This window comes from Galleria mellonella, unplaced genomic scaffold, assembly GCF_026898425.1.
Source record: "Galleria mellonella isolate WM207_F2 unplaced genomic scaffold, CSIRO_AGI_GalMel_v1 utg266, whole genome shotgun sequence".
Taxonomy (NCBI): Eukaryota; Metazoa; Arthropoda; class Insecta; order Lepidoptera; family Pyralidae; genus Galleria; species Galleria mellonella.
The window spans coordinates 1,654,275-1,676,875 of NW_026442061.1; the positions used below are offsets into that span (position 1 = coordinate 1,654,275).

Consider the following 22,601-nt stretch of genomic DNA (forward strand, 5'->3'; position numbering starts at 1 on the left):
TAGGTCTTCTCCATAAGAAGGATTTTGCTAGTAGTAGTGTAATAGTATATAGTAGTGTTATTTCCCCAAAATTTCGAAATATAAGAAAGTTTTACTCAAAATTATGAAAAAAATACTCAATGTGGCAATACTGCTAGTAATGACAACAATGACAGACAGAAAAGACAACAGACTCAAAATGACACAGATAACATCACGAAATTCTTCTTCTAATATTAGAATTCTTGTTCTAATATACGGTATACACGATTTAGTTCAGTGATTGTAATAATAGAATTCGTAGTATTAGTTACAGTTAAGGTCTTTTATGGGAACGGGCATTAAATGTTTTTTTTTTATACCAGTGAGGTGGCAAACTAGTATATGGCCCACCTGCCTTAAAACCATTTGAAATTTATAAATTCTGGCTTAATTCGTAAAATGAAGGGTCACTTGAACTCTGAATGTCTCCCACAGAGCAAGTAATAACTTAAATCCTTACAAAAACTACTACAAATGTTAAAACAATTTATAAAAAGTTACTCAAGAACTAACTTTTTCAACATTGCTTTATTTGACATAGAGATGCGTAAGAAACGTTTTGTTGCTGTCAAAGTGGGCGTCATGGTACGAATTGTTCATACAAAAAAAAGAGAATGGTTTAGAAATACCAGTCAAATAATCCTGTAGCTGGCCTACTATAACGCGGTCATAGTACGTTTTAGCAGGACAGTTGAATTTAAGGCCTGCTTAAAAAGCTCTTAGTAAACCCCCTAATGGTAAGTGGTTACCGTAGCCTATGAACACCGCAATACCAGAGGTATTACATGTGCGTTGCCGACCCTGAAAAAACCTCTTTACCCCCCTTTTGAAGAACCCCATGCTGTAGTCTCTTAGGAAAAACTTATTGCACAACCTGAGTGTTCGGGGAAAGGGATTTGGCAATATACCCAACCAGGTCGACCTCCTCGCGGTTCCCCCTGGAAACTATCATTGTTAATTCCTGATGAATTTATCATGATGGGCTAACTGGCCTGTTTTTATTCTCGTCGATCACCCTTCATTGGTGCTTCGCCAGCGTATCCCGTTAGCGCAGGCGGGGTTACCATTCCATTTCCAGCCATCAAAAAAAAAACCTGAGTGTTCGTGGGAGGAAACATCTCTGAAACCGCGCAGTATGCGACCATTGAGGCTGTAGGACATGAGGATAAATTCCCTGTCGATGGCACGCCGTACGATGGTAGAAAGTGGCTGTGGGCATCATATTGAACAATTCCTCTGAGTATAATCCATTGTACAGGCGGTAGAACACGCAGAGTGAGCAAAATCTCTCCTAAGACTTGTGTGGTTTTTTTACTAAGTAAGTAAAAAAACCACACACCATTCGAATGACTAGAGACTTGTAGGGTAAGAGGGAATATTTATTATAAACCAATGTAGTTGAATTATAATTTATTTGCGTTAAAATTTGTTTATTAAAAAACATAAGTTAATTTCACGTAACAATATTATTATCATCTATATTTATAGCAGATTTATTGGTTCTCTTCTTTCTGGGCGGATGCGGCAGTTTGTAGTGTACCGTGCGTACGTGAAGGTTTACACTCGTCGAGTACTTGAACTTTTTGCCGCACATTGTACACTCATACGGAGTCAATCCACTATGTACCTGATAATGAATAAAAAAAAATTGCAAAGGTATAAAAAAAAACTTATTAAAAAAAAAAGAATATTCGACGTGATTTTTTATATGAAATACTAAAAAATCTATATGCAATTTAAATACACTTATAATATCGAGATTTAACGCGATGTAGAAGCCTTTACAGGTAAATAGTGGCTATATACCTGCTTCTTTATTGCCGCCGTTTCGACGTTTCGACGTGGTCACGACAGGACTGAAGTGAGCGGCGTCTTCGTCTAAAATTAACAAAATCTGTATGCATTATAAAATAGTGTGGTCACCCTCGCATGTCGCTGCAGGTTGGCGCGCAGTTTAAAGGCGCGGCCACACGTGCGGCAGGCGTGCGGCCGCGCGGCGCTGTGCGCGGCGGCGTGGCGCGCGAGCGCGTACTTGTCGTAGAACATACGCTCGCACTGCGAGCAGCGCAGCGTCGGCCCGGCGTGCCGCAGCGCGTGCAGCTGCAGCTTCGTACTGTTCTGATATTGTATACAATAAAACATATAATTTCAATTTGATGCTTTTTTACTACTTTATATATTTTTTTTATGCAACTTAGTATGGCAAACAAGCTGACGGCCCACCTGATGGAAAGTGGTAAAGCAGTGCAGTACCATGGACATAACAGAGTATACTGTTTCGCCCATGATACCCCTCATGAGTTGCCATACCTGCGCATTTATACAAAGTCCCTAAAATATAAGTCCCTCTGTTAGACCTATTTATTTATTCATAAGAAAACCAGGGCACTTCACTACACTAGAGCAAAAAGATACAGTTCAGGTTCACAAAATAAGCCACTAATAGGTTTTTACAAGTAGCAACAATATAGATACAAGGCGCTGTACACAAAGCTACAAAAATAGGAGCTAACAAAAAAAAATATGAACAAACAAAAGGAACGAAAACAAAAAAAAAAAAAAAGAATAAAATAATGATGAATAAAATACAAAGTAAAAATTAAATGCAAATATTTGATTAAAATATGGCCTTATCCATACAATAGTTCTTTAAACTGACTATAAATATAAAAATTGCCTACTCAGTTGGTCTCTCACTGATATTATATTTTTCGAAAATAGATCTATATTAAGAGTTTTAGAAACAGTATTAAAGTTATATTGTACATATCATTCATACATACGATACACATAGAAAATGGTATCCGTCGCCTATAAATATGAACAGTACTATAACAGAATAAAATGTGTCGCCCATGACGCGCTTCATGCACTGCCATTCTTGAGGACTAAGGTATTACACCTTTGTACTCTGTAACTTCATTGCCATATCCCATCCTTAAAACCGAAACACACTGATGTAAAAACAACAGCAGAAACACGAATGATTCTACATAAGTATCATAAAAAAACTAAGTGGTATTACCTGGAAACCCTTGCCGCAGGCGTGGCATACAGCGGTGACGACGCGGCGGTATGCAGCCACGAGCCGCGGGTGATGCCGCCGCACGTGCCGCCAGTGCTCGCCGCGGGAGTCCACGCACACGTCACACTGACCAACGACCGGTTAAACGTTTATACCGAAGTGTGGCAAGGTCTTTATTATTTGTCACTAATTATTTAACGGGGTTTTGCCCGCGTACATCAGTATATAAAGTATTCTATGATATAAATCTATATTGAAATTCACTCACATCTGTCTAGCCGTTTAAGCTTAATTAACAATCATCCAAAAATACAAATATCTTTATAAACTTTCATATTCATATTAGTATCTTTTTTTTTAAATAATCGAATAAATTTAATATCTGTGACTGATGACTTATTTAAAGTCCTCTGACTCTAATAGGAAATTAAATAAGATTCTTATTAAGATGCCGACAGCAGAAAAATATTTAAAATTTCAAAAACAATTTTTATCCCTATTTAATTTATTATGCATATTTCCAGCATGGGAACGTAGTAAAAAAACTTAAATTGATACAAAGCTTTTAACGTCGGCCAGACTTGAACCTAAAACATTGTAATTGCGATCTTATATTTTCTTTTTTAATCTTTCAATTTATAATTCTGGTCAGTATACAACTGGATCATGACATACTGTTGCAGTTTGTATAAAAAAAAAGTGTCACTCACATGTTCGCACTGCGTCGGGTACGAGTCGTCAGGTAGCCGCCAGCCGGTTTTCTTCTGGACCCTCCGGTGTTCAGTGCGGATATGTCTGACCACCTCGGCCGCAGTCGAAAACTCCACGCCGCAAAATTTGCATGTATTTTTAGGTACGAGATCTTGAGGACTAGGGATACTAAAAACAAAAAATACTCAGACCTATAAATTAAAAAAACAAACGCAGTTACTTTACTTCGACTGTTTTCAGTCGACTTCAATAAAGGAGGAAGTACTCAATTCGGTTATTTTTTTTTTGTTTGGTAAATATAATAAACCGATTTGGATAATTATTTACCTAAAACGCCGCCCTCCGCCTCCATAAATATGCCTATGTTCGAAACACGAAGCACAAGACAATCGTTATGAATTTGAAAAATTCAAAAATTGAGATTCGATCTTAAGATCTCCAGACCGAAGTCAAACATTGTCCAAGCAATCTGGCTTTATTGTGGAAAGGGAACGAATTGATCGGTTAGTAAAAAATGGCTATACTTACTGTAAATTATTTTTCCGCCTGTGCTGTTTCGACGTCAGTATGTGTACGCGACGTGCGCCTTCAGAATTAAAGCTTAGGTTGCACTCCTCACATGGAAAAGCTTCACTGTCTTCACTTTTCTGTGGTGATTGTAAAAATAATCGTAGTTTATTATAAAATGTAGACAAGGTACAAACGAATAGATAGATAAAATAACTTAGAGAAGACAATATTGCACATGTCGACATCTCATGGACTGGCTAGCAATAACGATTCTACCAATAGGTTAATTCGTACTTAGTCTAGGCCTTTCTTTGTCTTTCTTAAGATTTTGTACAAGTATAAAGGTCGATTTAGGGCCGTTTGCACTATGAAGCTGTTTGCACATTAAGAGTGCGTACACGCGAGGCCGTGCTGGTGCAGCTGCTGCGTGCTGCGTGCTGCGTGCTGCGTGCTGCGTGCTACCTGCGGCGCGGCGTGCGCGGCGGCGCGGTGCAGGCGCAGCGCGCGGCGCGAGGCGGCGGCGCGGCCGCAGCGCGCGCACGCGAGGCCGTGCTGGTGCAGCTGCTGCGTGCTGCGTGCTGCGTGCTGCGTGCTGCGTGCTACCTGCGGCGCGGCGTGCGCGGCGGCGCGGTGCAGGCGCAGCGCGCGGCGCGAGGCGGCGGCGCGGCCGCAGCGCGCGCACGCGAGGCCGTGCTGGTGCAGCTGCTGCGTGCTGCGTGCTGCGTGCTGCGTGCTGCGTGCTACCTGCGGCGCGGCGTGCGCGGCGGCGCGGTGCAGGCGCAGCGCGCGGCGCGAGGCGGCGGCGCGGCCGCAGCGCGCGCACGCGAGGCCGTGCTGGTGCAGCTGCTGCGTGCTGCGTGCTGCGTGCTGCGTGCTGCGTGCTACCTGCGGCGCGGCGTGCGCGGCGGCGCGGTGCAGGCGCAGCGCGCGGCGCGAGGCGGCGGCGCGGCCGCAGCGCGCGCACGCGAGGCCGTGCTGGTGCAGCTGCTGCGTGCTGCGTGCTGCGTGCTGCGTGCTGCGTGCTACCTGCGGCGCGGCGTGCGCGGCGGCGCGGTGCAGGCGCAGCGCGCGGCGCGAGGCGGCGGCGCGGCCGCAGCGCGCGCACGCGAGGCCGTGCTGGTGCAGCTGCTGCGTGCTGCGTGCTGCGTGCTGCGTGCTGCGTGCTACCTGCGGCGCGGCGTGCGCGGCGGCGCGGTGCAGGCGCAGCGCGCGGCGCGAGGCGGCGGCGCGGCCGCAGCGCGCGCACGCGAGGCCGTGCTGGTGCTGGCGCCGCACGTGCACGCCCAGCGACGACTCGTGAACACTACGGAAGGGACAGCGGCTGCACGCGTACTTGTACCCCGAGTGCCATTTCTGATGCTTTTTTGCGACTCCTCTGTTAATATAAATTGAATAGTGATAAAAATTGACAGTGCGAAAATTGGAATATCGACAACAGTATATACATGATAAATGATCAAGCAGAAAGAATTAAACTAAGAAATCTTTCACACACTACGAAGATAACAGCTCTTCATCACTACTCAGGACGATCGAGATGTTCCACAGGATCTTTCTAAAGAAACTCTGGGTATGCTTGAGAACGTACGCTGAAATAGCTTGCTTCGTTCATTTCGATGACGAGAGTGATGAACACCGCAAAAGAGATGGTGTGTTTTCAATTATTTAAATTATTATTCATCATAATTATTTTACCTATTCCCCAATTAATGAATATTAAACATACATCAAAAATATACTGTACAGAGAAAACCCACAATAAAACGTACTTACACGTTACTAAACACTTTAGAACACGATTTGCAATGGAATTTCTTGCCGTGGATACGATTGGCATGAGATCTGACCACAACGTCGTTCTTGAAACGTAATTTACATACTGGGCATTCGGCTTTGCCACGACTCTGAAAATATGAACGAGGTGAGATAAAAATTTTAATAAATAAATATCACGCAATTAAAAAAAAAATATTTAAAAATATTTATTGGGAATACAAATCAACCCGGATAACAGTAATGTGGATTCAAAAGTCAAAAGATAATTTTTCACTATTAGTTGATAATAAAAAATATACATATATATACCTACTGGGTCATGGCGTGTCACATGCGAACGGTATGTATTGACGTGGGCGAATATTTTCGAGCATACTTCACATTTGTATACTGCGTTGCTTTTCCACGGTCGATTCTCCATTGTTTTCTTCCATTCCTCTATTTGCTCTTGTGGCTAAAAAAAATGAAATACTAATAAAAAAATTTACTAAACGAATTTTTATTTGGTCAATAAAGTTACTTATTTAGATAAATGTAAATAACAAGTAATTTTTAACATTTAAAATATATAAAGTATTCTGTGTTATTGCAAGATTCATCTGTGTATCAAATATATTAAATATCTGAAGATCACATATTATTTAAAAACATTTGTCAACTTCATCATAATCAGCTCTTGATTATATAGATAGAGCCTTAAGCCTCTATAAACGGGTAATTTTTTTGTCAGCTACTTGTCAAATTAGTTGACTTGTTTTTTATCAGTATTCTATTCTATTTACGCATAAACTGTATCTTGACGTATTATTTAATAAACAAAATGTGTGTTTACGCATTAAAATGTTGCAGAATTTATAAGACAAAATAAATATAGAAGTTATAAAGGAATCATTCATAACTATTTATTACGCAAAATTGTATGAAAAAGTTGACCCGTTTTTCACGAAGCATTTGTATGGAGACACTATCTATCTATATAATCTAAGTATTAAGTACCATTATCTGTCCACTGCTGAACAGAGACCTATGTTCAACAGTGGCCTAGGTGCACAGACTGTATCTTTATATCATAATATCTCTACGCATAGTTACAATACTTAGATAGCATCCTCATGTGGGTATCAGACAATTTTGGAGTGGGCACGGCCTACTCGGCGATCCTCTTAAATACATCTTAATACCACTAATTCATAACAATACACCTATTATCCTTCACTCTAAAAATACCCTGTAAATAATTAGACAATGAATTTACTGATAGATATGTTCTGTTAGCGCACGCATAAAAAAAAGGCACTGGAGGTCGCTGTGTGATTATTATCAATTAAAATGAGTCTGTTTGAATGAGTAAAAAAAGGAAGAAAGAAAGAAAGAAAGAAAGAAAAGAAAGAAAAAAGAAAAGAAAGAAATAAATAAAAGGAAGAAATAAAGAAAAGAAGGAAAGAAGAAAAGAAGAGAGAGAAAAAGAAAGAAATAAATAAAAGAAAGGAATAAATAAAAGAAAGAAATAAAGAAAAAAAGCTTTATTGATGACCAATTGGATTTATTTTCTAATCTATATATGAATAAAGATTATTTTCTATTTTTGTCTATTCTCTCTTTACCTATATATATTTATTTGCCACTTATCTAAGTTAAAACTTACAGTTAGTTTGACGATATTGAAATATTTCTGCATGCTGACTTCATTGGGTGTAAAGCCACCTAAGGATTTTCTATTACACTTCTCTTCTTCTTTATTCTGCTGTCGTTTAAAAGATTTCTCTTGAATTATCTAAAATATGTACAATCTCAAATAGAATGTAGAATGTTTAAGTAGGTATAGTTACTATACATAATTATTGTTAAATAATGTATCACCCATATTTTTTCTATGGTACAATAAATACCTATTCCTTATTGCCAACTCCCTAAAATATCTAAATTAAAAGTATTAATTAAGAAACAAAAAACTAGACGCAGCTCAAATAAAAACAATAACATTGATTCTTTTGCTATTAGTTACTGTCTTATTAAATTCATCAAGTAATATAAAACTATTATAAAAATATAATATATCTGTCACGCCTGTCTCCCATTAGGGTAGGCAGAAACAATGGAACACCAAATGCTTCGATTCAAACAAACCTCTTTCGCTTCTGTGTGGACATTCATCAATCTTGTCATACACACTCGCCGGTTACGGGTACTTTTAATGTATGTCAACTTACATTTTTGTCAGTATACTCATTTGTGTCCAATACATTTGCAACTAATTCTTCACCACCACTTGATTTTATATTCATAACTTGTATATTTTCAATTGTTTCATTATCACTATCATAATTTTGAGTTTCATCGCCTCCATCAAAATCATCCTCTATCGAATATTCATCATTTGTTTTATTTATTTTATTTTCAATATTGTGATATTGCATACCTTTTTTTAAATCATTGTCTACATGACTTTTAGTTTTAGCTGCACAATCATTTAATTTGTGATCTTCCACTAAAAATTCAGTATTAGTTAATAATGATGTTTCATTAATATCATCATATTTATATTCGAATAAATAAGTTGGTACTACACCATTATATTTTAAATTTGATTTAAGATTTAAGTTTTCTCTATTTTTAGTTTTGATAAGAGTTTTCGTTATCTGAAAAGGAACAGAACAGTAAAGGGTTGACATTTTTCTGATGACAATAACCAATATTGATAGCTTTACAAAAAAATTAAGTAAATAGTTTTTGGAACATGTTTCTATTTTAATATTGAGCAAAGCACAATAATAAAAAAATATAGGAAGTATTTTTATGAAACTTACATGGCCATTTAGAGCAAAAATGTCCAGCAATGTTGCTTGAGCTGTCATACTTTTTTCTATAAGATTATAGCACTTTATCAGATGAGCGGCACACTCAAAACAAATAAACTGGGGTAGTCCTTCTATATTATAGTTTTCCTTAAACAATATAGCATCCATTATAACTTCAATTAAAAAAATATATATATTAAATTCTTATGAAAAAGAAAATAGAGGGTTAGCATAAAAGGATTGATATATCAATTCAAAAGACAGTGACATTATTTACAAAAACAACTTGCCCCATGAAACATATTTAGTTCAAATATGAAAATGTTGTTTAATATCTCAGCTGTATTCTATATAAAAACCCAATACTGTGCTACATAGCGATATTAAATGCTATCGTTAAACTAGAATGTTTAGTGGTATGAGAAACTAAAGAATAAATGTCTGTGTACACAATCTAGAACACACCAATATGATTCAATTTAAAAAAAAAAATTAATTGCTATGTTAGCCTGGATTAGATTGAATTTAAGATCCTATTTACATAAAGTAACATGTCTACTCTTGCACTAAGGAAATTATCTATAAATTTTGATCTTTTAATCCATTTATTACAGACTATTTATACTTACATTAAATCCAGCTATTGATTCCATGCAACTCTTCAGTATACCATTCTCCAAACTGTACATCTTCAGGTCAGTTGCCAGGCAGATTCTGCACACCTCTATGAATGAAGCTTCAAAGTTTGAGTTGGGCTGTAACAAATATATTTAGTCAGTAGTTAAAAATAACTATAGATATAACATTTTATTTTAAAAAAACATTAGATATCATAAAAAAAAATACTCTGACAATTCAAAAATGCTTTTAGTTAAGTTTACTTGAATAAAAAATATTCTAATTCTTACTAACACATAGTATGTTACTAAATATACATTATTATTATATAAAAGGAAAAGGAATTACACTAGACTATTACAAAACAATACATGAAAATAGTAAAATACTACTATACTACAATAAGTTCATAAATAATGGAAATATTAAAGATAATTCTATATATTTGCGAGTGGATAAAACACTCACAGGCAATGCATTTACAGGACATGCATCATCCTTGATCCTGATGCGACAGCTGTCATGGTTGATCTGGTCGTAGTTGAAATGTGCGCTACAAATGCGCGCGTGACTTGGAGGATCCCAGTTAGGCCGCCCGATTGCTTTCAACCATTTCATTCGGAGCTCTTGGTTGGATGGGAACCTATTAAAAGTGAATCAGTATTTAGAAATTAAATGTTGACAAAAAGTTTGAAATTTAAATTATATTTATTTTATATATTATCAAATATTTGCAACGACTTATCTATAAGTCTGTTATGTGGGCCAAAACACCAACAAATAGCTAAAGAGACACTCTTTATGGAAATAAATTAAGGTTTCTCCCCCATACGAAAAGGAGTAAATTGAAATTAAACGTATATGCTCTTAACCCGTTTCTATTTATTTAACTGTTAAAAATAATTTAATTTAAGGGAATTAATACTAACGCATGAAAAGAAGTGTTACTACTTGGATTTTTCTTTTTATTATTACTATTGTTACCGCAGCCCTTTACACAGCAATAACAAACCATTTTTAAATTTAAATTAACACGCAAAGAAAGATTTTTTTTTAATTCCACTTTAATTGAAAACAAAATAAACAACAAACAAAATATTCCAATACAAATTTCTAACTTGACAATACTTGACATTGGCAAAATACCCTAATATCGGGGTGAACGCCACAAAAAAAGAAAAAAAAAATACTTGACATTGACACTGACAGATACTTGACAGTTTGATGTCGAAAAAAAATCGCATGTACTATCGTTATCTATGGCGGCAGTAATTTATCAGAGGAACTTTATCATCAGCTAGTATCAAATATACTCAGACTTTATGTAGTGTTCATTCATCATCATCATATCATCCTGCTGAACATAAGCCTCCATATTGCGGGATTTTATCAGTAGTTGCCACGCTTGCCAGGCGGATTAGCAACCGCAGTTAGGCTTTAGAGATGGTTTAAGCCCATCTCTCGCCCGAGTAGTAGTGTTCATTACTAACATTAAATTGAATAGTACGCAATAAACTTATATTTCCTTATTGCTTATTTGAGCCAGTTTTCTGGCGGAGATTTCTCACCTATTGATTCGTCGTAATTTTGGCCGCTGCTGGTATTAGGAATAAAGTGTTCTCGTTGAAGAGGAATAGTAGTTCGTTTTATATTTACCTTAAATCATTAAATGAAACTACTATAATACTTAGATTACATATACGTTTATATTTATGATAACAACTTTGCATAGATTTTTGCGGTTTATATATAATTTATCCATTAAAAGGTACAACGGGCAGTAATTTTCCACTGCAATTCCCAAAACCAATTCTGACACCATGTTCGTTGATACAGTATCCACGGAGTATTACTGTGTCGCCATCTTGAAGGAATTTCCGTTCTTCACCATTGAGCAGGCGAATAGGCTTGGTGCCTTTCCATGAAATCTCCAGCATACTTCCGTAAGAGTCAACAGTCTGAACATAAAAAATAATCATTATTTGTATATGAAACGCATTTATAATATATGGATATGACATATGCAATAATCATAAGAGATAATCCTTGTGATTATTGCTATATGGTCCAATTTTGAAGTATCTAAGCTTAAATTCCTTTGCCAATTGTTTAGGGACTGAATAATAACAATATTAACACAAAATCAAAACTTATTGATAGTAGATTTTTAAGAATTGAATAACCAGTTTGCTATCAGACGTATTTTTTTTAATACCACTGAGGCGGCAAACAAGCATACGGCCCACCTGATGGTAAGTGGTTATCGTAGCCTATGAATACCTGTAATACCAGAGGTATTACGCGTGCGTTGTCGACCCTGAAGAAACCTCTTTACCCCCCCTTTTGAAAAACCCCATGCTGTAGTCTCTTGGGAAAACCTCGGCAGGAAGCTCATTCCACAACCTGAGTGTTCGTGGGAGGAAACATCTTTGAAACCGCGCAGTACGCGACCATTGAGGCTGTAGGACATGAGGATGAACTCCCTGTCGATGGCGAGCTGTACGATGGTTGAAAGTGGCTGTAGGCGTATGCTTGTTTGCCACCTTTTTGGTATAAAAAAAAATCGCAAAAATAATTGTAGGTCACAATATGATATATTTTTCCCTACTAAATTTATTATGTTGATTGAATAAATCGATTTTAATTGACTCTATAAGTTAAATACTTATTATTATTAGTAAAAACTATACTTCTCTCCCTCTTCAGTCGTACACTCTTGATAGAGTGGTCGTGGTTTTCACAATGACAGCGATTGAGGTCCTCGCAGTATGTCTTTATCTACTTCTGTTCGCCAAAACTAATTATACTTACATCGCCACTTATAGTGCCTGATCCTAGCAAGTCGCCAGGTCTCAAGTTGCAGCCGGTAACGGTCTGCTGAGCTAGTTGTTGCTTCGCCGTCCAATATAGATACTTGTAGTTCGAACGACATATCGTCGTTACAACGGGAGACTTTTCAGCTGTCAGTGAAAAACGGAGAGTAGATAAATTATCCAGCTTTAGGTTCTATCATATATAAGATCCAAATTATGACTTGTAATTTATAAAAGACAAGACGTATAGATTGTCTATAATAACATGGCACGCCTCTTCAAAAACCAAAGTATTAAAAATATGCGAGTAAAAATATTTACAAGGTTTCGATCAAGGAATATAATACTCCTCTAGCCGAACCATTACTGAAGTCGTTTACTCACAAACACAAATAAAGCACCAATATATACGGTCACACACATTAAAATAAAAAAAAATGAAAGAGCGTGCTATGTTAACGTAAATAATCTATAGGTACCTAATACTCGAAATAAACCAATTTGGACCCCTCCTCATCAGTGGAGAATTTAAACAATTTTATTTATTTAATACGTTTATGTATTTTGTTTTATTTACTTATTTTAGTGAAATAAAAAATTGATAGGAGTTTTTACTTCCCTGTGGATGAGATTTAGTAAGATTTTACTAGACGATTCCTCCAGTTTTAAACTTACCTACATATTTAATGTATTATTTCGCAAAAAAATATTCCAATAGTGACGAAATAATTTCGACTAGTAATCTATTTTTATATTAGTAGAATATTCTATTTTTAAAATGAATAAAAGAACAAGGACTGTAATTCGAAACAAAAAAATGTTATAATTTTTGACTCACATTGTATATCGACCTCCAATCGGATATCGAAATTGAATTTGTCATCATGTCTTAAGTATTCGAACGGTGTGGGATCCTGCGGATAGTTGTCTACTGCGAACGGCTTAAGGGCTTCCACGGTAACAATCCATGGGGACACTGACGTGCCGAGGTTCTTGGCTGTGAAAGGTCCTAGAGGGACATACTCCCATTTCTGTATGTCTCTCGCTGTAAAAGTTAATAGAAAATTTAAATCACTCAGCGTTTTATAAAAAAAAAAAAAAAAAAAAAAAAAAACTCAGCGTTGACTCTGGGGTAAAGCAAGAATAGCGATCGCTCTAGACGCCAGACGGCAAAGGATGCTAAAAAGCCAAATGCCAGAAACAATTTCCAGCGTAAAATCAATTTTAATAATGTCTTTTGAGAGTTGTGGGTTGCTAGATCAGGTTTTTAAAAACTCGAAGGACAACGTTGCAGAAATCCACAGATTGCCTCAACACTTTTTAAAATTTTGAAATTATTATATATATATATTCTTTATTGCACAAAAACATACAGTAACAACAATAAGTTAATAACAATGTTAGCAAAGGCGAACTTATCTCTAAAAGAGATTTCTTCCAGTCAACCTAACGCAGTGGCATAGGAAGTAGTGAGTGGGCAGTAGTAGTGCAAGACAGAAATTTAAATAAATATTTACATAAATTATAAATAATTATATATATATATACACACATGCATTCACATATATACATACATACACATACACATATATATACATATACACATACACATACATATACACACATACATACACACGTTAAATACAACATATAAATATCAAATACAAGAGAACACAATGATGACAGTCTTCTAATCATTTTTATATTTAAATTAAATTGGAAAGATAAAATATTATCAGGGGCTAGAGCCGGCACTGATATTCAATGTAATAAAGGAGCAAGTTATGTAATAAACAGTCTCTTACAGACATCTCAGGTAATCTTATCAGAGGGAGACTTTGTACAAAAGTCGATTGCTTGGGTACCTCTGTCCCATTCGTGTTTCAACCGTGAAGCAGTTGTGTTTGCATGGCTGTGTTTTGGTTTGAAGGGTGGGATATGGCGTGAATTTACTGGGTACAGAGGAATAACACCTGAGTCCTCAGGAATGGCAACGCATGGGGGGTATCATGGGCGAAATAGTAAACTCTGTTATGTCCATGGTACTGCTCATGTCTATAGGCGACGGTTACCACTTTCCATCAGGTGGTCCGTCAGTTTGTTTGCCATTCTAAGTTGTATAAAAAAAAAGACTTTTTAAAATTTTGAAATTATTATCAGGGACTAGGGCCGGCACTGATATTCAATGTAATAAAGGAGCAAGTTATGTAATAAACAGTCTCTTACAGACATCTCAGGTAATGTGGCTGTTTTATACACAACTAGCCACAAATTATTGCTATTAATTCTATTAATTACTAACGTTTGCCCGCATTATCGTACGCTAACTTTGGAAATAGGTACTCACATCTAGATGGGGTATCAGAATAAAGCTTACACGAGGGGGTCTACCATGAAATGAAATTCCGAATTTTCGGATTCAATTTCGTATTTTCGTTCATACTGAAATCGGCCTAGTAAATGGAGCTTAACATTTTGTTTGCCATAAATCCTACCTAAAGTCCAAATGAACATTTTAATATTTATAAACAATACGTATTGAATAATTTTAATATCAAATTTGAGTTTCGTTCGGCCCTTAAGTTTCGGAAAACATTTAATGGTAGACCCTTATATATTAAATTGGATATTCAGAAACATAATTGTAAAACTCACATTCAAAGCGATACAGTAGTTTTTTCATGATATTAAAACAAACGTACAGACTTTATATTGCTCTTATTAAGACACCTTACATACATTTTTCCTCGTACATCCTAAAGACATCTTTGAGTTACAATTTTATTATATTAGTAAAAACAGAAAGATATATATTTATTAAATAAAAAAAATTTTATCAGTACACAAAAAGGCGGCTTGTTTGGAATTCCATGTAGAATAAAAAGAAAAAAGAAATGTGCCAATTTACGTACCACTCCAATCGTTCATGAGCACAAAACCAAAGATATGGTCCTCAGCCTGCTTTGCTGTGACTCTCTGTCCAAGTGCGGTAGGTGGTCCTCCGACGAAGCAGGCCACCTCCAACTCAAAGTCCATCAGGCGACACGGCCCGAAGTGGGGATCGGCACCTAAATAAAAATATCAAGTTGATTAAATTAATAAGCATATAAAATAATTGTCCATAAAATATTTGTAAAAATATACATCATATTTATTATACAGAAGGTGTAAGCGAAGCCATTATAATATTTTTTTTATAACATCCTTTTATAAAGTTATCTGAATGTTCTATGCAGAAAGAGATAGAGGAAATCACGGACAGACAGAGTGAGATGCCAACATACTCGATAGACACGTTTCATATTAACTTTCGCGTATCTCGCTCTGTCTCTGATTTTCAATAATTGCATCTCTGTCTGTTGACATCGTTTCGCTATATCGCCATTATATTATTAAATGTGATTCTTTTACGTTTTTGTGGTTTACGTGTGTGGTTTACGTTGGTGTGTGATATATATGGCGTGAATTTACTGGGTACAGAGGAATAACACCTGAGTCCTCAGGAATGGCAACGCATGGGGGGTATCATGGGCAAAACAGTATACTCTGTTATGTCCATGGTACTGCTCATGTCTATAGGCGACGCTTACCACTTTCCATCAGGTGGACCGTCAGCTTGTTTGCCATTCTAAGTTTTATAAAAAAAAAAAATATTGTTAACATTTATATATTTACTATGTTTCTTGTAATTAAATATTTATTTATTCAGTATTGTGTCATTGTACTGAAGCCAACAAAAGTACCGAGGGTACTAATCTAACATTACTATTACATTTACTGTATTTATTATTTTTGTAATTGATGAAGTAACATGTAAAATGAATGAATGAATGAGTATCAAATGAATGAATGAATTACATTATTCGTATAAATACCTTCAACAGGCAGTGTTTGACCATAAGGCCTATGTATCGGCGTGCCCGATATCACAATGGAACTGGACCGCCCGTGGTAGCCAACCGGTAGGTGTTTCCTAAATTGTAAAAACATAGTTTTTCAATTAATATCATATAATGAAATTTTATATTATAATAATTTCAAGTAAACAAATATATAACTAGAATATATCTTGTTTTTAATTTTTTATATTTACGTTACATCCTGTAATAACAGTATCAGGTATTTTTTTTTAATATTTATTATATATATATATATATATATATATATATATATATATATATATATATATATATATATATATATATATTATTCATTTAATTTTTTTTTAATTCTTTTACCTATACAAAGCTACATTATCAACGAATAACATAGATTATATATTATTTTTGAAAATTCTATCTACTCATGCGAAATAGGTTACTTAAGTGTTTAACAAGGAATAGAATTTAATATTTATTCATATTTTTTATTAATGTTATACCGACTGCGCGGCAACAGTAACAGCATTCTGTGGGCGTTATGTAATAAATACGATAGCCCGATCCTCTCATTGTGGGTTAAAATTATTATAGGGGCCATAAAATGATTTGTTGTGTATTTTTTTTTTACTAATATAGTTTAAGTCAATTGTTACTAAGAAAAATGGATTTTAGTTATCTGTAATAAAGGAATTATTATTATTATATAGATAAATAATAAGTAACACATTTATTAGGTACTACTAATAATTTAGTCTCACCAATTCGGCATGAGGGCGTTTTCCTTACTCCTGAACATGATGCCTACGTTGGTAGCATGGTGGATAGACGAATAGAAATCTGTGTAGTCGCCGATTTCAGCTGGAACGTGCATTGTTGCTTCGCTCTGTTTGACGAATGCACTGGAAAAATTTAAACAAATTAAAAAAGAAAATAAGTAAAATATTTAAACTACTATTATATAATGGAAAGGAAATATATAATATTTAAAAAAATCTTGACCGACTTTAAAAATTCTTCCATCTATAGAATAGATATATTATGAATAAGTAACATGGGCTGTATTATATTTAAAAAAAAAAACCGTTAAAAATGGCGGTTGCTCGTAACATGTTGAAGTGGCGAATATTTTATTACGATACCAGTTATAATTAAATAATCTGGACTTATTGCTGAGGTCAAAAGGAATGCTTTTTTCGTGTAAGTTGTACTAAGTTCTATGTAACTCCTATATGGCTGCGCAAATAAAAATTCGATATTGATGAATCATTTGTAATCAATATAGATAGAAATAATCTAATAAATGTATTGGTCCTATACTAATTTTAATAACATTGAAGTCAATTTGTTTCGATTTAACTATATTTAAAAAAAATATGTCTTTATAATTTCTTTAAAACGAGAAGTGGGAACATATGTACGTGTTCAGTAGATTTAAGATTTTTCGTTGTATAAAGACGGTGAATTAAATCGACTGCCAAAATACGCATCGTAATCGATACAATATAAATTATAGCTATAATCATCATTATAAACATAATAAGGACATCATTATAAATTCATCATTATAAACATTTCGTGTAGTAAAATTAACTGTAAGCCAGATTACCTTTGTTTGAGTTCACTGTCATTTTGTAACGTAGAATTGGATACATCTAGAAGGTTTTGAAGTGTACTTCTCGCTTCAATCCAATGTGATTTTGTCAATCCCATAAAAGCATTTAATTTCTCCTCCTAAAAATATTGATATGATTAATCTGTTTTTATGTAACTGGTTAAACAATCTGACGGTGGGAGGAAAGGGATTGTTAGCAATGGAGTTGGACAGCCCCATTGCAGAAAATGAAAGAGCAGGTCAGCTAGCCCATCGTGATAAATACACCTGGCATTTAGCATGATGGTTTCCAGGGGAGATCACGTGAAGATCGACCTGACTGGCGCCTGTATATGGCGGGGGGAAAGGGATTGTTAGTAATGGAGACTGAGAATCCTATTACTAGCAATATACCCAACCAGGTCGACCTCATCGCGGTTCTCCCTGGAAACTATCATGGTTAATTCCTGATGAATTCATCATGATGGGCTAACTGGCCTGTTTTCATTCTCATCCATCACCCTTCACTGGTGCTCCGCCAGCGTATCCCGTTAGCGCAGGCGGGGTTACCATACCATTTTCACCCATCAAAAAAAGACTGGGTATATGGCTAGCAATGGGGCTGGTAGTCCGCATTACAACCCCTCCCCCCCCTCATTGCTACCTGTTAGAGTTTCACCCATTAAATGGCAACACCGTTCTTCTATTCCAGTTCAGTATATTTCCATGCCGTGATAATTAAATATAGAATTAATAAATATTGTGGAATGTTATAATAATTCTAATTTTACTCGTAAACAACTGAACAATTTGCATACACGGCCGTGTCGTCGTGTCGTTTATTAACTTTGTTATTACGAGTGGCTTGCTTGTTATCAAGTAAAATAAAATCATTGCATTTTGAATCTATTTGCAACGGAATAAAGTCTATTAATTGTTGTTAAGTACTCTTGTTTATTAAAGATATAAACAGATAAGTAAAGGATTGTTAGTAATGGAGACTTGAGACCCAACGGGGTCTAGCAAATACTCTATTAAGTTATATTTCATATTTTACCCCAGTAGGCATCGTGGTTATTATTTGGTGAATTTGTCATGATGTTTACCTTGAGTTCTTACTTGTCATTCTTCACTGATATTCTGTATCATAAATTAATAGTGCAGAAAGGGTTACCATTCCATTTCCACTAATTAAAAATAAAAAAATATGTAGGCGAGTAGGTGCATTACCTTAAAAACATTCTGTTTATCTTTCAATAAAGGTCCATCGAACAGATGAGAGATCACATTTAAATCCAATATCCAGTCCCCGATTGCAACACCGATATGTTTGATATCCTAAAATAAACAATTTAAACAAACAGTTAATATAATAAAATAAGATAATAAATTAGTTATGATTATTATTAACTTAATTCCAATACATTTAATTCAAATAATAAAGATCTTAGATTATATAGATAGTGTATTAATTTTCAAAAACGGGTAAACATTTTGTCAGCTAATTGTCAAATTAGCTGACTCGTTTTTTTATCAGTGTTCTATGTACTTATGCATACAATGAGTCTTAACGTATTATTTAATAAATGAGTATTTATGCATTAAAAAATGCAGAAATTATAAGATAAAATAAATATAGAAGTTATAAATTAATCACTCATAATTATTTATAACGCAAAATTGTATGACCCGCTTTAATCGAAATAATTGTATGGAAAGTAAAACTTACATTTTTTGGTGAAGTGAAGACACCATACGGAAGATTTTCAATTGGAAAGTCCGAATTAGGTCCGTATTCTATAAAAGATTTCATGTTTAATTCTGTTCACCAGCTCACACAAGAATGTGGTATCGGTCGGAATTACATTTATAAACTAGTAAACTTGGTTATACTTAGGTTATGTTTCTTGTTATGGAAATGAGACGCGTCGAGTTCGAGTCTGTCGGTTCATTCGCCGGGCGGCTTGTTGCTTGGATACATAATGTCAAGGTTATTTGAAGTAGGTAGGTAGGTATTCACTTTCGTTATCTTTTGAGAAAGTTATTAGTTATATTGGTTAGATTCTAAAGGTATGCTCTCGGTCATTATAACTAAAATTTGAATTTGATATTGCAATGATATAAATATTTATTAATAATATATATCTAACAAACAAAGAAAAAATATAACCATTTTGCTCTCTTTGAAGTCGGCTGCATAGGAGGAGGTTCTCAATTTGGTGTATTTTTTTTTTTATATTTGTTATCTCATAACTCCGTTATTTATCTTTTTTTTTTTTTTATCTGAAAGGATATGACTTCAGATTGGTCCATAGAAGTTTTAACAAAATCGTTAAGTAGTTTATATGTTTTTGTTTTATCAAGATTGATTTTGCAAAGGTTATAGTCGGTTTTTTTTTTTGTGAAACGCAATCTTATGTAAAAGTCTATTGTTTGCTCTAATTTGAGGGGCAAGATAGTTTTTATTTGAATAAAAAAAGTCACCTATTTAGGTGACGATAATGGGAAAATACGTTTGCCGGCACCTAGTAGGCAGGTAGGTATATAAATTTATTCAAAACTAGAACTGTATTTACATTTAATTATCGGCAACTTGCAACATTAATTTTAGAATAACTAAATTGACTTAGGTGTATTTTATTCGTGAATACTTGAATAGTTTCTCGATTAAAATACATAAATCAATCCGGTTGTTTTTACATATTTTTTTATGCAATTTAGAATGACAATGTGATGAACCTGATCAATTGTGGTAACCACACGCCTACACGTCGCCTACAGACATGACCAATCGTCCATAGAGAACAGTGGGTATATAATGTCGCCCATGATACCCGACAAACATGGTCATTCCTGAGAACTAAGGTGTTTTGCCTCTGTACCCTCTAATTTAATTGCATTATTTGTGTAATGTGTATTTAGAAAACTTAATAATATAATTAATTCTAGATATAAATTTGAGGAATGCCACATTACAGAATAAATTTAGACTATTCTCTTAAGTGTGCTAAAATAATAATTACTTCAACTTTATCCAATAACTATATTATTACGTACTTTAGTGTTAGTATTTACTGACTGTATCCCGTGGGTTTACTCGCGTGAATCAATAAGTATATCTTAATCTTTATGTAGGATACTTTATGTCCTTACGTAGCCTATGTGCTAAGTTAGAATATAATCCACCTATGTACCAAATTTCATTCAAATCTATTCAGTAGTTTTTGTATGAAAGAAGAACAAATATGCAATCGATCCTTTCAAATTTTCGCATTTATAATATCGTCATAGACGTAGAATACTGACGGATCTATATATTTAACCTTTGTCAGATCCGTCAGTATTCTACGTCTATGACGATATTAAAAACCGCAAATGAACATAAATTTTAAAGATAAATACCACTATAAATATCAGCCTTTAACTATCCACTGTTGAACATAGACCTCCCTCTACTGGAGGGTTTTGCCAGTAGTTGCCACGCTTGGTAGGCAGATTGGCAACCGCAGTTAGGCTTTGGCGATGTTTAAAAAAGGACGCCGCGCCGTTGCTCATCCCTCATCATTTAGTAAAAAAATTATAAAAATATATAATATCCTTTTAATTTTCTTTTTTAATTTATCTAATCTAAATCTTAACAAATATTATAAATAAGACAGTGAATTTGTTTGTTACCTATAGCGCCATCAGGGCTTAACCAATCTTTCTGAGATTTGGTACCCATACACATATTTTATGAGATGGAGAAGGACAGCCTATATTTTATTTCAGTCAGTGAACATATCCTGCGGGTCTACCATGAAATGAAATTCCGAAATTTTGGACTCAATTTCGTGTTTTTGTTTATCGTTTTACCAAAATCGGATCAATAAATGGAGTTTAACATTTCGTTCGTCATACATCCTATCATAGAAGTCAAAAGGAACAATATTTTAACATTTTTAATATTTCCAAACTGCATGTATTATGTAATTTTAAGATCAAATTTCTGTTTCGTTTGGCTCCGAAATTTCGGAAAACATTTCATGGTAGGCCCTCTGGTCAAGTGAACGAAGTCACAGGTCAGGACTAGTAGTGATATAGTACAATAATAACACTATAACTCAATAACAACATTTTATTACAATTAGACAAATCTATTAGTGTTTAAAGTATTTATATAAATATTTACATATCGAATTTAACCCTACTGAGTACGGGGGCGGGGTTGCACGGCGCTACGCGAACAGCCCTCCTGTTCAGGACAAGCGTCCTGAGAGACTCCGCGACTGCCTGGAAACAGGTTGTTACTGTATTTTATGTAGTTACATTGAAATATACACATTTTAATATTTGTCATTGCATAATTACATTTCTGTTTATTCAAAGGTTGCTTTGGCGTGAATGTTATATATAATAAAGTCCGCCTTTTGTACCAAACATTTTTATGTAATATGGTCAATAAATAAAGGGGAAATTGTACGTTCGATGATGGACATTTGATGTTATAAAAAAATTTACAAATTTTGAAAAACTACTTGTAGTAAATATAAAAATTTTAATTCTAATATTTATTGGCACTTTTTGATATCACTGAGGCTTTTTTTTTCAATAGATAATAATGATAACCCCGCCTGCGCTATCGGTATACGCTGGTGGGGCACCAGTGAGGGATGATAGGTGAGAATGAAAGGGCAGGTCAGTTAGCCCATCGTGAGGAATACAACTGGAATTCAGCACGTTAGTTTCCAGGGGGACCACGTGGAGGTCGACCTGACAGGGTATATTGCTAGCAATGGGACTGGTAGGCCGCATTACTAACAATTCCTCCCCCCCCCCCCCCCGACATTACTGAGGTGGCAAATAAGCATACGGCCC

The 22,601-nt window shown here is 35.2% G+C and overlaps 2 protein-coding genes across 2 annotated transcripts; both read right to left on the bottom strand.

Annotated features, from left to right (window-relative positions):
* Positions 1 to 1,418: 1,418 nt before the first annotated feature.
* On the bottom strand, positions 1,419 to 10,625 carry LOC113516243 (zinc finger protein 490-like). Its single transcript, XM_031908989.2, has 14 exons — positions 10,389 to 10,625; positions 9,928 to 10,102; positions 9,471 to 9,596; positions 8,851 to 8,988; positions 8,254 to 8,682; positions 7,689 to 7,817; positions 6,357 to 6,497; positions 6,041 to 6,171; positions 5,435 to 5,642; positions 4,286 to 4,404; positions 3,757 to 3,925; positions 3,047 to 3,172; positions 1,945 to 2,139; positions 1,419 to 1,648 (listed from the first exon to the last, which is right to left on the bottom strand). Exons 1-14 carry the CDS (start codon positions 10,592 to 10,594, stop codon positions 1,475 to 1,477), a joined length of 2,466 nt encoding a protein of 821 aa, XP_031764849.2. The 5' UTR covers positions 10,595 to 10,625; the 3' UTR covers positions 1,419 to 1,474.
* Positions 10,626 to 11,143: 518 nt separating this feature from the next.
* LOC113516021 (fumarylacetoacetase) lies at positions 11,144 to 19,707 on the bottom strand. Its single transcript, XM_026900356.3, has 9 exons — positions 19,474 to 19,707; positions 18,975 to 19,082; positions 17,760 to 17,884; positions 16,912 to 17,052; positions 16,148 to 16,245; positions 15,185 to 15,340; positions 13,111 to 13,317; positions 12,271 to 12,419; positions 11,144 to 11,417 (listed from the first exon to the last, which is right to left on the bottom strand). The coding sequence occupies exons 1-9, from the start codon at positions 19,555 to 19,557 to the stop codon at positions 11,214 to 11,216; spliced, it is 1,272 nt and encodes a 423-aa protein (XP_026756157.1). The 5' UTR covers positions 19,558 to 19,707; the 3' UTR covers positions 11,144 to 11,213.
* Positions 19,708 to 22,601: the final 2,894 nt, after the last annotated feature.